Source organism: Pinus tabuliformis, chromosome 6, assembly GCF_031772625.1.
Source record: "Pinus tabuliformis cultivar Carrire ecotype Pingquan chromosome 6, CPIR1, whole genome shotgun sequence".
NCBI lineage: Eukaryota > Viridiplantae > Streptophyta > Pinopsida > Pinales > Pinaceae > Pinus > Pinus tabuliformis.
Window position 1 is genome coordinate 494,425,729 of NC_142292.1, and position 17,246 is coordinate 494,442,974.

General features: G+C 38.6%; 1 protein-coding gene and 1 pseudogene across 3 annotated transcripts; one reads left to right on the forward strand and one right to left on the reverse strand.

Annotated features, from left to right (window-relative positions):
- Positions 1-3,671: 3,671 nt before the first annotated feature.
- Positions 3,672-5,069, forward strand: LOC149259487 (uncharacterized). Its single transcript, XM_089375888.1, has 2 exons — positions 3,672-3,972; positions 4,291-5,069. The coding sequence occupies exons 1-2, from the start codon at positions 3,953-3,955 to the stop codon at positions 4,646-4,648; spliced, it is 378 nt and encodes a 125-aa protein (XP_089232014.1). The 5' UTR covers positions 3,672-3,952; the 3' UTR covers positions 4,649-5,069.
- Positions 5,070-6,371: 1,302 nt separating this feature from the next.
- LOC149259488 (pentatricopeptide repeat-containing protein At3g26782, mitochondrial pseudogene) lies at positions 6,372-15,989 on the reverse strand (annotated as a pseudogene). Of its 2 annotated transcripts, XR_016257574.1 has the most exons (3): positions 12,964-15,989; positions 6,924-7,212; positions 6,372-6,804 (listed from the first exon to the last, which is right to left on the reverse strand). The product of XR_016257574.1 is annotated as a pentatricopeptide repeat-containing protein At3g26782, mitochondrial pseudogene, transcript variant X1 (transcript). The 2 variants fall into 2 exon arrangements; XR_016257576.1 differs by lacking the exon at positions 6,924-7,212 and having other exon boundaries at positions 6,375-6,804.
- Between the last annotated feature and the right edge of the window lie 1,257 nt (positions 15,990-17,246).

Below are 17,246 nucleotides of genomic sequence, written 5' to 3' on the forward strand. Positions count from 1 at the left end.
TCTCAACAAACTTAGCAAAAGACTTGCCAACTGGACATTTCGCTCCCTTAATTTGGCGGGAAGACTGGTCCTAGTTAAATCAGTGTTGTAGGCCATGCCTTTGTATATGTTTTCTGCTCTAGCCGCCCCCAAGTCAATCACCAATGCCATCAGATGCATCCAAAGGAACTTTTTATGGAGGGGCTTAGACACTAAGAAAAAATGGGCTCTTGTAGCCTGGGAGAATGTCTGCAAACCAAAAAATGTTGGAGGGTTGGGTTTGAGGGATCCAGATATTCTTGGAAAAGCCCTAGGGGCCAAGACCTGGTGGCGTTGGCTAGACAACCCACAAACACCTTGGGGCCTCATCTAGAGGGAAAAATATGTGCCTACTCACTCAAATGACAATCTCATCAGACTTATAGGTGACATCAAAGTTTAGAAATTTTGGAATCAAGCTTGGGAGAATAAGACTATCATTCAAAAGCATAGCTTATGGGAGATTGGTAATGGAGAAAAAGCCCTCTTTTGGGAAGACGTCTGGCAACAACTACCCGACCTAAATAGGGACCAGTTCGCCTCGCTTCGCACTGCTATGAAAGAAAAAGGCAAGCACAGGATGGCTCATTACTGGAAGCCCAACAATGGAATGGAAAGATGGTGAGAATGGCTGGAAGCCAAATATTGGGAACCTCTGCCCATAGGCTTTGATTGGAACACTTTTGCCACTACCATTCAAGAAAGACAAATCCAATTCGACAGAGGAGAAGATAAGATCAGATGGGGTAAAAACTCAGTAGGGCATTTCAATCTCAAAGAAGCCTATGGCTATATGGAAAACCATGATCAACTACAACCTCAACAAAAATGGAAAACTCTATGGAGCAGACAATTATGGCCCAAAATCACCTTTTTTCTTTGGCTAACCATGTAGAGGAAGATACTAACATGGGACAATTTATGCAGAAGAGGATTCAAGGGACCTTCAAGATGCCCTCTTTGTGAAGAGCAAGGAAACAATAAACCATCTCCTAAACAACTGTGATTACACCAACAAACTTTTGGAGTGGGTTGAGGTTGTATTTAGATCTTCTGACAGAGACACAGCTTCCATCCTTAACACTCTAGCCAATTGGAGAACTTCATTTTCCTCACACCCAATGCTTGATAGGGCCTGAAACATTATCTCGGGTACCATACGCTGGGCAGTATGGAAAGAGCGAAACACACGAATTTTCAGAGAAGAAAAAAGGCCAAAAGAGAATATCCTCACCTCAATTAAATAGGTAATCCGGGAATCTGTCGCCATCTCTAAATTGTCGAACTTCAGTGACCCCCCCCCCCTGTCCTGTTGATCAGAGGATCTTGCAACTCCTCAAGCTGCACCCTCCCCCTCAGAACAACATGACTCTGGCGATGGCAAACCAGGAAGCTCCCTGTCATTGGCATCCTCCAGATAAAGACATCCTCAAATTGAATTATGATGGAGTTGCTAAAGGCAATCCAGGAGTTGCAGGTTTTGGTGGAGTTTTCAGGAACTCAAAAGGAGAGATAATATGGTTATACGCGGGTAACCTGGGCATAACTACCAACAATGCAGTTAAACTCCATGCTCTGGAACACGGTTTGTACATTGCCAAAGTCCAAGGATTTTGATTGCTCATCGTGGAAGGAGATTCAACTCTCGCCACCTAGGCTTGTCGAAAGCTTCAACAAGGCATGATTGTCACCAAGGTCACAAACAACTGGAGGTTCAACAAGACCCTACATTGCATCAACCGGCACGTCGGAGAGCTGAGTGGGCTCCACTTTCAGACTGTCAGATGGAAGGCTAACAACCTGACTGACAGATTGGAAAATGAAGGTACAGTTGGCAGCACAAGAATTCGCTCCCTTGCATGGAGGGACCTGGAGGATGGACCTCTCCGTTGGGATTGTGAGGCTTTAAACAACACTGACAAAGGAGTACGAGAATCTCTCAATAATGAGATCACATGTCAATCTCCATGTAAGGAATGGTACAATCTCTGCATCCCCTCATAATGAATTCCTCAAACAACAACTTTCCCAATTCTTTGCACGAGGTAGGAAAATCCTAGATCGCAACAATCTTTCAGAATCGTTGCCTACCTGATCCCTCGACCAATATCGTTTCTTTCTCTCTCATGACTGCTATGTACCTCACACTGGCCAAAATTAATGGCTCATTCATGGTTGCCTCTTTCCCTCCTACCTCGGTCCCCGCTCCTATGAATACCCTGACCTGCTCGCTATTCCCCAATAATCTTTTCTCCCTCGGGTTTTCACTTTCATCACCTTTGCCCTCATTTTACCCCCTGATTCCCCTCCCATCCATATCATGGCTTCTCGTCATGGTTCAACCCCTGTCCCCCGCCACGGTCGCAACCACAATAATGAAAGGTGGGACAACCCCAGCATGCAACCCCGCACAAGATTTGAGACATTGAAGAGAAGAGCAGCCCTCAATTATGTTGTCTTTGTTAACCCTGAAACTCAAGACCACATTCATAATCTAGAGCTCCAGGCGCGGAACATAAGAAGGCGAGTGACCACGAAAGAGGTAGATGCTCAATTTGAGTGGATACCCAACCCAAGGATAATTTATACATTCGCACCATAGAGCTCTCATGGCAACTCAAGACCATACTCGGACTCGCATTGCAAGAACAATATGAAAATACTAAAGCATTGGAGGCAAAGTTAGACATGTTGAATGATAAATTCACTGTCTATGTGGAATCAGTCCACCAGTAGCAATGGCTCTCTGAGCATCAAGAAAGAGACAACAGGTGCATCCACTAGTCACTAGGCTACGATAGACGCGCCAGCTGGTAACTCTCCAAAGAAGCCCATCAGGTTGGAGGACAATCCCTTGGACGACATTGCTTAATGAATATGTTTATGATGTTTTTTGCATGTCTTTGGAACTTTCCACATGTCTATGGCACTCTTGGCAGTAATGCAACTCTTTGTGGTTTGGTTCCCCAATCACTTACAATTCTCGCCCTCTGAGGGTTAATGGGCATTTTTGGTAAATTTTGTAGAATTGGCAAGCAAAACTTCCATCTCTCCTTTCAACCCAAAAAAAAAGGGTTTTTTTGTAACTATTGTAAAAGGAAAATTTGTAACTGGTGTAAGAGCCTCATGCTCAAGACACCCCACTCTGAATATAAATACCATCTTTTGAATTAATAGAAACTTTCTTACTTACAAAAAAAATTAATATATTAAAAATATTATTATTAATATATTTACAATATTAATATATTAACAATATTATCATTAATATTTATATTACTATTAATATTAACAATAGTATTATATTAATTTAAGATATTAGATTTATAATATAGCATATATTAAGTTGAGACTTAAAATAAATATCACCCATATTTATTAATATAGTTGTGCTAGTTTATAAGCAAAAATAAGAAAATAATTGTGATATAATAAGAAAATAATTGTGGTATAATTTATCAACTTGATATTCAAATTTTAAATAATGCAACTTAGTGAAATGATACTTCATAGACTCACCTCGTGATTTTATATATTATAATAATAAAATACAAAGAACAATCCATGCCAACTTGGAATTCTAATCCGAGGGGCGATTTGTCTGGTCCAAGATGGAGAACGATTTTAATCAAAGGTTAGTTTTGCGCATAGGGGTTGATAGGCAATAACCATGGAATCGACACCCTATAAAATGAGGAAAATCTATCCCCGCCTCTAATTCTTGTTCCAGAAGCTACTTGTTTTTCCAAGGGAAGCCCACGAATTTGTTCGGAAAGAGCTTAATTTTGACAATAGAATTCATAAACTTTGACTTTGAACTTCTAGAAGCGTGAGGACGACCCAATGTAATCTTCCAGAAGCATAAGAATGACCCCATATAATCACACAATTCACTCCATCCTCTTGCCCAATTTCATGAACACCCTCGCTTACGATGACTTCAACCTCCTACAGGTAAGTATTATCTGCTACCAATTCATATATAGATTTTTATATTTTTCCCATCAATGTGTTTGTGAGAGAGAATCCTATGTCGTAGTTCTTGTTGAGAGATTTCCAAAATCCCATCAATTGTATGAATTTAATGAATTTTGATCGAACAATTCATACACCCAAGTCATTACATCTCCACCCCGAAATTTGTCTGTTCAACAGTTAGGCAGAGAGAGATGTACAAAGCCTATGACAGGTATGAATCTAATGAATTCTGATCAAATAATTCATATACCCAAATTACTAAAACAACCTGCAAAACTTGTGTCTGTCCAACAGTTGTGCAGAGTGTGGTGTACCTCTGAATCTCAGCAACAGCAATCAGTACCCTGCAGATTTCTATTTTGAAGCTGGCAACAAAGGCACCCTCTCATTCTCTGCTATTGATGACACCAAATTCAGATTTGAAAAGGAAGACAAGATCATGCCCTTCTTTGAGACCTTGAACCATTGGGGAATTCAGAGAAAAAGGACCAAACTCAAGTGTGCTTCCTGTGGTAAGCTCGTAGGTTATATTTATGATGATGGCCCTCCAGCGACAAACGGTATTGGTCAATTTGGCTTCGGTCCCAGCCAGGCTGTGCCTAGGTATCCACGGTATAGATTGAAGATCAAAGCTCTCAAGCAGGAACAATGAATGGTAGATTCAGTGTCTCTTGTGGATGCCTGAGACCGTCCAGATAGGTATAAATTAAAGATCAAAGTCTCAAGCAGGAACAATGAATGGTAGATTCAGTGTTTCTTGTGTATGCCTGAGACCTTCCAGATAGTTTATCATGTTGATAAAATTTCTGATAGAGTTCACGGATTGAGATTACTATTATTACTATTATTACTTGTTTGGTTATTGGTTTATACAGAAGTTTTTATAATATTTCTTTCCCTGTATGGAATGTGAAATATTTGTTATCTTTTCCCTGTATGGAATTTGAAATATTTGTATCAGCTGCAGGCCATTGTGTATAGCAATTTTAAAACAGTTAGTACCTTATATAGTCTTTGGAATACACATTACACAAAGTGGCAATACAATTAGATAAGATATAATTGTTATTGATGATGATGGCATTACCGTTTATTGAAATCACTATTGGTTTGTAGAAATTCAAGAAATATCTTTTCTGTTATATTATGTTGTTTATAAGATTAAAGAGGTTACAAATAAGATTTTCAAATTCACTTTCGTTTTCATGAGTTAAAATATTATAAATATCATTAGTGTTGAAAATGGGAACTAATCTATATTATTATATATAATCTGTGCACTTATAAGAAAATCTTTTTTACATTTTACATGGTTAGAGTTACAAACTTTACAAATTCTTTCTTCCAGGGTGTTTTAAATCTTATCCCCTTCTCAGTTTCAGGAAAGCTTTGTACTGATACTCCAAGCAACCAACATACTAATGCTCTATTGGGTAGTCTGAACTTATTGATGGTATGTCTTGGACAGTTTCAATTTATTATAGGTTCTGTTCAGTAGTCTCAATTTATTGATAATCTCTGTGTTGTAGATGACAACATTCTTTTGGCTCTCACATGCTTGATAAATATGAAATTGAAATTCTATTAACATATGACTTCGATAATTATCTACCCTCAACAGCTATAATTTCCAGTCATGTTCTATGCAGAACACAGCGACCACTCTTATAATTCAATGATCATGATTCATATCTATACACAGCACAGGAGCGAAGCATTTCCATGTAATTGTTATCGATGATGGTGACATTATTGTTTATTTAAATCACTGAGTTTATAAAAATTTAAGAAAGATTTCTCTCTGTTTTATTATGCTGTTTCTAAGATCAAAGAGTTTGCAAATAAGATTTTCACGCTCACTTCCGTTTTCATGAGTTGAAATATTATAAATATACACACTGTTGAAAATGAGATCTAATGTGTACTTCAAAACAATTTTTTTTATATTCTACCTTGTTAGAATTGCAAACTCTACAACATTTCTTCATGAGGTGTTTCAGATCTTATTCACCTCTCAGTTTCAGGAAAGCTTTGTACTGATGCTCCAAGCAACAAACATACAAAAGCCCAATTCAGTAGTCTGAATTTATTGATGGTACGTCTTGGACAGCTTGAATTTAATATAGGTTCTGTTCAGTAGTCTCAATTTATTGATAATCTGTGTTGTAGATGACTACATTCTTTTGGCTCTCTCACATGCCTGATAAGTATGAAAATGAAATTCTATGAACATGTGACTTCAATAATTATCTACCCACAACAGCTATAATTTCCAGTCGTGTTCTATGCAGAACACAGCAACCACACTTATAATTCAATGATCATATCTATACACAACAGAGGAGCGAAGTACTTCCAAAAGAAATTTATCTGTGAAAAAAGACATTTAACCTGTTCCATATAAATTCTCTTCAAATATGAATAGAAAATGAATCGAAGTGAATGAAAAAATAAAAAACACGATTTGGAGATAGAAATACACAGATTATCATCTGAATAATAAAAATATAGACTGAAGATGGAAAAAGCATTGTCGCACAAACCATCGCCAAATATTGTTCCCTGCAAGTGTGACATCTACGGATAGAATTGTCGATAGCAGCTAATTTAGCTTACAGGGAGGTTGGCTGGCTTGAAAAGGTATTCTAATACACAAGCCACATCGGAAGGATTTGAAGTGGCTCTTCAAGTATTCTCCATATCTCACTGCATTTTTGCCTTCGATTCTTTTCATAGGCAGCATCCCTTCCGTCGTGTTTGAGGCAATGAGCCTTCTCAGCTCAGACAAATCGCGCATGGCACAAAAACCTGGTATCAAAATATACTCAATCGTAAGTCTCTCTCTATCTCCTGTTACAATTTGAGAGATATATACAGCCATACTAAGAAAGCAAACCAAACTGTGAAAACTGTTGTACTGGCATTACCCCTTGTAGAGGTTTGCTGCAAATAGTAAAGAGGTTCTTCTTTCTGATGTTTAGGTTCTTGTTTGTTGCAAGAAATTTGGGATTCAAGAACTGACACGAGTGCAACCATAACATAATGGATGATATCAGAGCTCGTTTGCAGCCCACAGACAATGGAACGAGCCCAAGCGGAGTTGGGAAGATTTTTATGCTCAATCTAATGGTGGAAGAAAGTGATAATGGCCGTCTCCCTTAACACCACCAAGTGATGAAAGAGGTGCTATTTCACCCACCAGATCCTCTTGCCCACCTGCACAGAGCAGATAGTGAGATTGCGGAATTCATGATACCCAAACATAACCAAGTACTAAGAAACACATGGATCCTGTTGAACGGACCCTTTACTAGTTCATCGTATATTATCCAAAAAGCATTTTGGAGGTATTGTATGACATATTAACATAACCACCCCAATTCACTTCGACGTTCTCTTCCCTGCTCCAGAAATATGCTAGTATATATATCATATAATTGTAAAATGTTAAAAAGGGTTCAAGTATGATATTTAATTTTATATAGAGAATGTGGAGATATACGATTTATATGCTATAGGTCGATTAAATAAGTATATATGAATAATTAATAAAAGTTAGGATGAATACATATAAGAGATTATACATATGTGATGATAGGTGTATCGTATAATAATTGTGAAAAGTAAACGAAAATGTTGAGTGGAATGTTCTATATTATTCTGAGTGTGTAAGGGTGAGTGACTAGCAAGTTGGGAAAGGATAATTAATTTACTAATAGAAGTTGAACCTTATCAGTAGAGGTTGAAAAGGGTTGAAAGGAGGATATTTTGGAGATATTTTAAGATTCAAATGAATAAGAAGGAAAAAGAAAAGAGGAGAGAATGAAGATTTGGAGAGTGTTTGAGATAATAATTTTTTATTTATGGAAAACCTATTTCACTGCCTATCTCTGCATATGGGAGCTGTGGGATTGGAAGGTTGAAGACTTGAAATGACTATTTGTTAATTTTTGGTATGTTCTATGCTTAAGAGCAATTTACTTCAATTTTCTTGTTAACTCAATATCAATGACCAGATTAGCAATCACATCAGCATGATAGTAAAATGCAGATGGAAAATAAACATAAACAGTAGAAGACAAGCCAAGACAAGAGAACACAAGATGTGGCACCAACCAGGGACAAACCCCAATGTGGGGAAACCCTTGATCAATTCTTCTTATATTCTTCAATAGTTCAGCAGAGAGAGAGATAGTACAAATATACAAAACTGATATTTTATGACAGCAGTAGGAAAGCCTTGACCAGAGAAGTCAATGCTGGTCAAACTGGATAGAATTCTTCTTCTAAGTGGCTTGGTCAAACCCAGCCAACATCGGTCTTCAACAGTAAGCTCAATGCACCCTACACAGCTGGTTCAGCTCCTAGGAAGATCCTCCACATTGCAACAACAGGCTGCTGCAATCACGATCCAATCCGGTCAACACTTTGACCCAACACTCCTCCACAAGATGCTGCTGTCCTCCACTGTTGCTTGCTGCTCCTGTAATTCTGGTTAGGGCACAATATGCAGCCCTTAACCCTCCACGTTGTCAGCAAACTAAGCCCTTCCAGGGCTGCGGTCCACCTAGGAGAGTCTCCCCTTATGCCACGCTGCCTCCTGCAAGCATTGTTCACTTCAACGCTGCCTTGGAACAACCTTAGCTGCTTGCTATGGCTTGCAGCCTAGCAAAGCAGCTAGCTGTAACTGTGGTTTCCTTCAACAGGCCCAAACAGTCATTAACCCATGCCTAGAAATAACCTCTATTACTACGCTGTCACCTACAGCAACTCATGCTTCTTCCACGCTGTCAATCAGGTTTATTCTTGCTGCGTTAGGGCTCCTTTTGCTATGTCTTATGACTTCTCTTAGTTGTGGATCAGGGCTTCTTCTAGCTGTGTATAAGAGCCTTTTTTTGCTGCGGCTTAGGGTCTCTCCTTAGCTGCATAGTAGGCCTCTTCTTGAACTGCGGATTAGGGCCTCCCTCTAGCTATGGATTAGGGCCTCCTTTGCTGTGGATAGGCCTCTTCTTGACAGCATCTAAATCTCTCTTGACTGCGGCTAGATGACCTTAGATGACTGCGGCTAGATCTTGCTTTTGCTGCGGATTACGAGCCTCTCTTGACTGCGGCTAGGGCCTCCTCCTTTAACTGCAGCTAGATCTTGCTTTTTGATGACTCTTTCCACAACATCTTCCTTGAGAGAAGACAAACCCAAAACATGTGGAGAGAGAGATCATGAGATAATGTATGTAACAAATGAGTTGAGGTCTCCTCTATTTAAATGCATCGTTGAGGTTGAGCTGGGGGTAATTTGTTCGCTGGCCGATCTTGACAAATTGTCAAATAATATAAATAAATTCATATCTCAATAAATATATGTCGGAATCGGATGATCTTTAGATCAATCCTACACCTCTCGAAGAGAGGAATCCAAGAAAAATATCAGCTGCCATAAATAAGATGACCCACATGGAGTTTGGCCCTAGTTGCCAATTTTAACACTATTTGAGTTGCTAGAAAGAAATCTTGAGAATTGGTTCCTTAAGCAAGGGCAAGTTAGAATGGCAGGGAGTAGCAAGTTTTGTAATAGCATGTCTTAATTCTATTTAATAAGTAATCTTAGTGAATTTCATTTCTTTTCTTGTTAGATCAAGGTTATATACACTTGTGAATAATTGAAGATTGACATGTTTAAGCTTTAATCATTGAGGAGATTTTGCAGTCCAACATATGAGATATCACTTCAGGATTATCTGCAGAGATTCATGACCCATATCCCATGAGCAATAGTCATAGCCAACTGATTTCTCATGATTTTTAATACTTCACTTAGTACTCATTGCATTGGTGATGCTAACAAGGGTGAACAAGTGGGATTGAAACTAGTGAAGTGAATTACAAAGCATCAATCATCATCTTCAGCAGTTGCACCCGATAACCAGGCCTTCCCTAGGAGGTCACCCATCCCAAGACTCCTCTAGCTCAAGCATGCTTAACAATGGAGATTTTCCCCATAGTGAAGCCCATGACTTAGCTTGCTAGCTTTTTGATTAAATAAAAAGAGTCAAGGGGGCTCTAACTAAATAGTTCACAAGGCACAATACTTGCTAAGGTTTTTCAAATAGGTAGCAAACTAAGTGGACTTGACTATGGGGAAAAAACTCCATGGATAAGCATTCTTGAGCCAGAGTAGTCTTGAAATGGGTGACGTGCTTCAGAAATCCCAGTTACTAGGTACAATGAGGTGATGATTGATTCCATTTTATTTGTTTCACTAGTTTCAATCCAACTTCTTGGATCTTCATCCTTGTGAGCATCGGTTGTTTCAATGAGAGCTAAGTGGTTTGTTCAAAATCATGAAGAATTGGACAGCTGCAACTAATGCTTATGAGATGTAAGTTGTGGATTAATGACTTATTCTATGTAGATACCTAAAAAACATATCTCATAGGTTGATATGTTGTTGGGATTGTTGAAAAGCCCAATTTGAGATTTGATAATCTTATTTGTTCAAACTTCAAATGAATTGATAAAATGTGATGTTGAGAAAAAGTAATCCTGCAATTTATGTTTCCTATATACCATTCACTATCAGTGTATTTAATAACCATAGCAGTTGGTCCCTACAAGTAGATTGCAGGTACTGCACATATGTAGAATTTTCTCTCCAAATTGGGTGATTTCCTAGATTGAATCTATTGCTTTTCTTTTCCAAAGGGATTCATCTTCGAATCACTAAAGGCATATGCACACTTGTAAAGCTTTCAATCTTTGGATTCCCCATCTTCCCAATTAAGTCACCAACCGGCATGATTTCTCCCTTATCTTTAAGTTGTGTCATGCCATTGACTAAGTAGTAGTATAGTACTTGTGCGAGGACCTAGTACACAAGACTAGGGTAGGTGGTACCTCGACAATGATTGATAGTGAAGATCACTACTAAATGGAAAAGTGATGAGAATCAATTCACTGAGCTACGGAGTTGTGGCAAGGACAACGAGAGGGATGTTTTTAAGGACTTTTTGGAGGATTTTTGTAGGAAAATTAGTGACAAAAAAAGGTATTTGAGGTCCAAGTTGAATTAAAGAAAATTAAAGACAACACTAGCATGACTCGTCAAAGATGAATATGGTGAACACTATTTTCATATAGTTGATTCAAAGCTTAGGTGACATCTAAGAGAACCAAAAGAAGACCTGGGCACACTACCAACAAGGGTTAAGATAAACAAGGATATGGAGATAAACATTGGTTTTAGCACAAATGGAATAACCATCCTCTAGAAGAATAAGTTGCCGTTTCATGAAAGATAGGAATTCCTATACCAATCCAGTTGACTGCAATTTTAGGGTTATGGCGTTGTTTCACAAGGTCAATCAACCTTCCAAAAAGGTAGACTATCATATTTTAAGGGGCTGAAGATAAAGAGAACCACAGCATCATCGAAAATCAAAATATTAAAACTGTCATGTCTTTTAATGTAACCACATCTTATCTAGCTAAGAACAATCTAAAATTTTGTCCAACAAGACATGAATAAAATATTTACAGAATTAGTGGACAAGGTTGATAAAGAAATTAAACAGTAGAAAAGTCAATATACTGGTGAGTCATCAATTGATTAGCAAAATGAAATGCACTATAATGATATAGTCAGTAAAAAAAATGTGACACTTGGATATACTACAAGTCCAAATCCAGCATGGCAATAAACCAATGTGAAAAGCTATTGATTTGTTAGTTTGGATCAACTGTTGATCAATAGGAATTTGGTTACCATGTACACTGACTGAAGCATTGATAGATGGCAACAAAGACAATCCTATAGCAGATATAACTAACATATAAAGGAAATAAGAGTCACCATGCCAAAATGTACAACTTACATCTACTTGTAAAAAGGTAAACACTATGTCCCATATAAGCGTTTGAATGCAATAAATAAGACAGATCCTAAAGCATTATTCGATAGCGAAAGTAAGTTTATTCAATTATACATGGATAGTGAGAGTGTTCTTGCATTGCAAACTGAATACAATCAACTAAGTAAAAGATAGGATATTGCCATACATCTCCAGTACCATTGCATCTTAATTAGATTCCAGCACAATCCTGTTGATTTTTTTTCTAAACTAACTTTCCCACAGACAGTGCTCCAAATCAACAAGGTTGGTCTAGATCAATATGTTACTAAATACAGCCTATTGTTTCAACTTTCAAAGAATTAAAATTTTCCTATACTTATCTTCTAGTTTTGAAAATGCGGTTCGTTGGAAACTGAATACAATAAATGAACTGAAAGATAGGATATTGCTATACATCTCTAGTACCATTGCCTTTTAACTAGATTCCAGCTCAATCCTGTTGATTTTTTTCTCAACTAACTTTTTCACAGACAGTGCTCTAAATCAACAAACTTGGTCTAGATCAATATGTTACTGAATACGGTCTATAGTTTCAAAGAATCAAATTTTTAATAGTCTTCTAGTTTTGAAAATGTGGTTCTTCAATGGTATTAACATCAAGAATCGAAAAATCTTTCAGTAAGGGTTCAATTGTAGGTTCCCATATGATGTTAGTAGCTTCAATGAATTTATCCTCCATCAAGTATACTCTATTTTCTAATCCGTCAGAAAATTTCATCAACTCCAACAATTTGAACAAAATCTGCATCCAAGCCTCAAGGATTCATTTATAACAACAATGGTAGAAGCCATTACTAAACATTCTACAAATTGTTGCTTGCAATACTAGAACTTTCTAGTCTCTACAAATGATCATCCCAGTGATGTCAAATTAATATGATACACATCATCTGTATATATCCAAACAATGATTCTAGTATACAGTATTGTTCACAACATTTTTCCAAGTTCTAATTAAGGCCACAAACAAGCAATAGATTTTCAGACTTTGCTCCTTGCTATCAATCTGAGGCTGTAATGTGTAAACTTATTAAAATGTAAATGTATATTTGTAGCTTACTTCTTTCGTCACCAATAATCGCCACAAGAACACTGTCCAGCCTTGAAGTGGTGGTAACGATTTGCATCCCTCACAATAATTTCACGTTCAACAATCTTGGAGATGTACTTGATTGCAGAGTGGCAGTCACCGCATATCCTAAGGTTCTTGATAACACGGAGAGTTGTTCCAGATACTGTATTAAGTAGCCCAAATGCAATTGCCAGCTTCTCACTATGGTGAAAAAGAATTTGTTCCTTTTGTTCCTCTTCCACGTCATTCAACACAAATTTTGTGTCTGGCATATATCCAGCAACTTTCATCTCTTGAGATAGTCTTTCCAACTCTGTGTAGATTCTCTGCATTTGTGGATTTGACTTGTCTCGTACAAGGAAAGCATACACCTGTTTATTAACTTCAATCCAACTGCATCCAGGTGTCTTTATTACTCCCCTGTTTCTCATCATTTGCCGTACCATTTCAACGTCATCCCATTTGTCAGCTTTAGCATACATGTTTGAAAGAAGCACGTAAGGTGCAGAATTTTTAGGGTTTAACTGAAACAGGTGTTTTGCAACACATTCTCCTAGTTCTGTGTTGTTATATATTCTGCAGGCACCAAGCAAACAACTCCATACATCAGCATTTGGTGTAATAGGCATTTGATTGATAAAGTTATGTGCTTCATCCAGTCTCCCAGCACGACCGAGAACATCAACCATGCAGCTATAGTGCTCCATTGTAGGTGTAATGTGATAAAATGCACTGATCTGGTTGAAATATCGATAGGCATCCTCTACCAGACCAGCATGGCAACATGCAGACAAAACACAAACTAAGGTGACATGGTTTGGACTAATACCTGAATGCTTCATTTCCTCGAATAATGTGAGAGCTTCATTGCCATATCCATGCATGGCATAGCTCGCAATTATAGCTGTCCATGAGACCACATCTCGTTGATGCATTTTGTCAAACAATCCACGTGCCTTATTTATGCATCCACATTTTCCATACATGTCTATCAGGGCATTCACCACGACAAAATCAGACTCAACTCCACTCCTAATAACCTTTTCATGAATCTCCATACCCTGCTCTAAAGCTGCCAAGTTGGCGCATGCCGGGAGAACACTGGCAAAGGTTTTCGAATCCGGCTTTGCACCTTCTAGCTGCATTTGTTGGAAAAGTCTCAAAGCATGCATTCCACACCCATTCTGTGCATACGCTGCGATCATTACTGTCCATGAAAGAATATCTCTTTCACCCATCCTGTCAAACAATTCGCGTGCCTTATCTATGTCCCCGCATTTTGCATACATGTCTACAAGGGCACTGGCTACAATGACAGCAGATTCACGACCACTTCTAATTAGTCCTCCATGAATCTCCATGCCCTGTTTCAGAGCTGCCACATTCCCGCATGCCGGGAGAACACTGGCGAATGTTTTAGAGTTCGGCTTCACACCTGCCAATTGCATTTCTTGAAAAATTCTCAGCGCTTCTGCCCCATGCCCGCTCTGTGCTAAGCCAGCAATCATCGCATTCCACAAAACCCCATCTCGTTGAGGCATTTCTTCAAAAAGTTTTAAAGCTTCATCAACAAACCCATTTTGTGCATATCCTGAAATCATCGCTGTTGACGAGAATACATCTTTAAGAGGTATCCGTTGAAACACCTTGACGGCTTCATGAAGCTGCCCTGCCTGCACATATCCTGCAACCATCGTAGTCCAAGATACCTTATCCGGTTCAGAGATTTTGTCAAATACATTGCGTGCATTCTCTATACTTCCACATTTTGCATACATATCTACCAGAGCATTTGCCACAAATCCGTCGGACTGAAACCCACTTCTTTTTATAGCTTCATGAATCTCCATGCCTACTTCTAGAGATCCTAAGCTTGCACAAGCAGGAAGAACGCTGGCAAAGGTGAATTGATTAGCTTCAATTCCTGCCCGTCGCATTTGGTGAAAGAGTACCAATGCCTCCTGAGGAAATTCATTCTTTGTATAAGCTGAAATCATGACAGTCCATGAACACACATCCTGCTCAGACATTTGGTTGAAAACTCTGCGAGCGTCCACCAGATTTCCGCACTTGACATACATGTTGATTAGCGCGTTTCCTACAAGTCTGTCTAACATGAAACCTGTCCCATTTATGTGGCCGTGGATCAGTCTTCCTTCTGCTAGGGCTTTCTTTTTAATGCAGCCCTGCAAGAGACAAACATAGGCGTAAGAAGAATCTACAGAGCTCTCTGTAATCCCCAAAAATTGCAGCGCCTCCTGTAAACGGCCCTGTTTACTGAGTCTCGTGACATCACCTATAGAGATGTTTTTAGTAACATTTCTCCGTTCAAAATCAATCAGCAACCCGGCAAGCTTAGACATCGTTTCCACCGTTCCATTCCTGGTTTATGAACGTACCATTTCAATTACGCCTTTTGTTCTCCATATTTATCAATTTTTCAAAAACATGCGCAGATTTGCAGGCTGTAATTATTCAATTGATTGCATTAAGAATAGGTTGTATTAAACTACAAAATAATGATAATTAGTCTTGCATAGAAGTGACTGACTGTTTGCTCTAGAATTTCTTAGGATTTCAGGGTTCGCTGCCTTTAGAAAAACGGAATCCTATTAAGGTGCACTGAACTGATTTCAAAATGCATATTCGGGAGAGCATTTAGCAACTATTTAAGGGCAATGGAGTGCCAGAGAATGGATCGCAAACTGGATTAAAATCCGAAAATAAACCAGGGGAGGATGGAAATTTGGATGCCATAATGTTAGACTCAGTTCCACCAAAACCTGCTAAAACTTTCTTACCCTTGTCAAAGAAGTGGATGAAGTCAAAATTTGAAACAGATAGACCTTTGATCCTGCACATGTTGGAGTCAATGCTTGAGGTTCTAATTAAGATACAGCAATTAATTTTTGTTCAGGGCGTCATTGAACGAGGAGTCGAAAAGAGTGGATGCAGTGTTGGAATTTGGTTGCAATTTTATACCTGCATTTTTTTCTCTTGTTGGGAACCTCTATGGTTAGGAGTCATAAAACATTTTGTTTTAAAACATATCATTCAACATCAAAATCTTCATGGAATTTGCTTGGAGTTGTGTTGAGGGGTGATTTTTGTGTTGGGGGGGGGGGGACGGTTTTAGTTGGAATTTCACAGAAAACATTGTGGTAAAATTTTGATATTAAAATTTTCATGGAATTTGTTTGGAGTTGTGTTGAGGGGTGATTTTTTTTTGGGTGTTAAATGGATTTTTTTGTTGGAATTTGGCAGAAAAAATTGTGGTGAAATTTTGATTTGATAGTATATATAGATTTAACATTTTGAAAAACTTATGAGCTCCTTTGATTGTATAGATTCAAGAGACTATGCATGGTTGCTAGGATTCCATTTCATATTTTAGGCGCATGCTCCCCTCCTGGCATATGGCTGCAACGGATGCTTCTGGTCTCTTTGGTGGTCTTGCGGTTTTATGGGATCCGGTTTGGATTTCTGCTATGGCTTTCAGTTGTTTTGCAGGAATTCTCCTTCTGGCCTATATCAGGGGTTCTACTGGGCCTTTTCACATCCTCAATATTTATGCCCCGTACAAAGAATGCCTTCCCTTCTGGGAACGATTTCTGTCCTCTGAGTTTCTGGACATTGATTCTCTGATTATTGGGGGGGATTTTAATTGTACTTTGAGCAATGACGAGATTTGGGGTAGGGGCAGGAAAAACGACCAGGTGGGTGTTTTGATCAGAGATGCCATTCTTCTACATAATTTCGTTGATGTATATCCCACTAGAGTGGGGCCTACGTGGGATAATGGGAGATCAAATGAAGCATATCTTGCAAAGAGACTTGATCGGTTCCTCATTCACGACAGCTTGATTGATCAATTGGGGAATCCCTCTGTCAAGATTATCCCAAGCTACATTTCTGATCATAGACCCATCACTATCCAATGGAATCTGGTGGGTCATAGGTGGGGTTATCCTTTCAAATTTAATAGGGTCTGGCTGGAGGACGAGCAGTTCAATAAGCTCATTCGGGAAAATTGGCTATCTTATTCCCCTAATGATAGCCCTTGGCAATCCAAATCTTTTTTGGATCGCTTATCGTGCCTCAGATTATGCGTTAAAAGATGGCAGCGGGGAATGGTGATCTCCAATAGAAAGGCTCTAAAGAAGATTAATGAAGAACTAGAAGAATTATCTGTTTGTCTTATTTCAAATAATGTGTCACTGGATATGAGGGCTCATATCAGGGACCTTGAGAGGAAAAAACAAAGCCTTCTT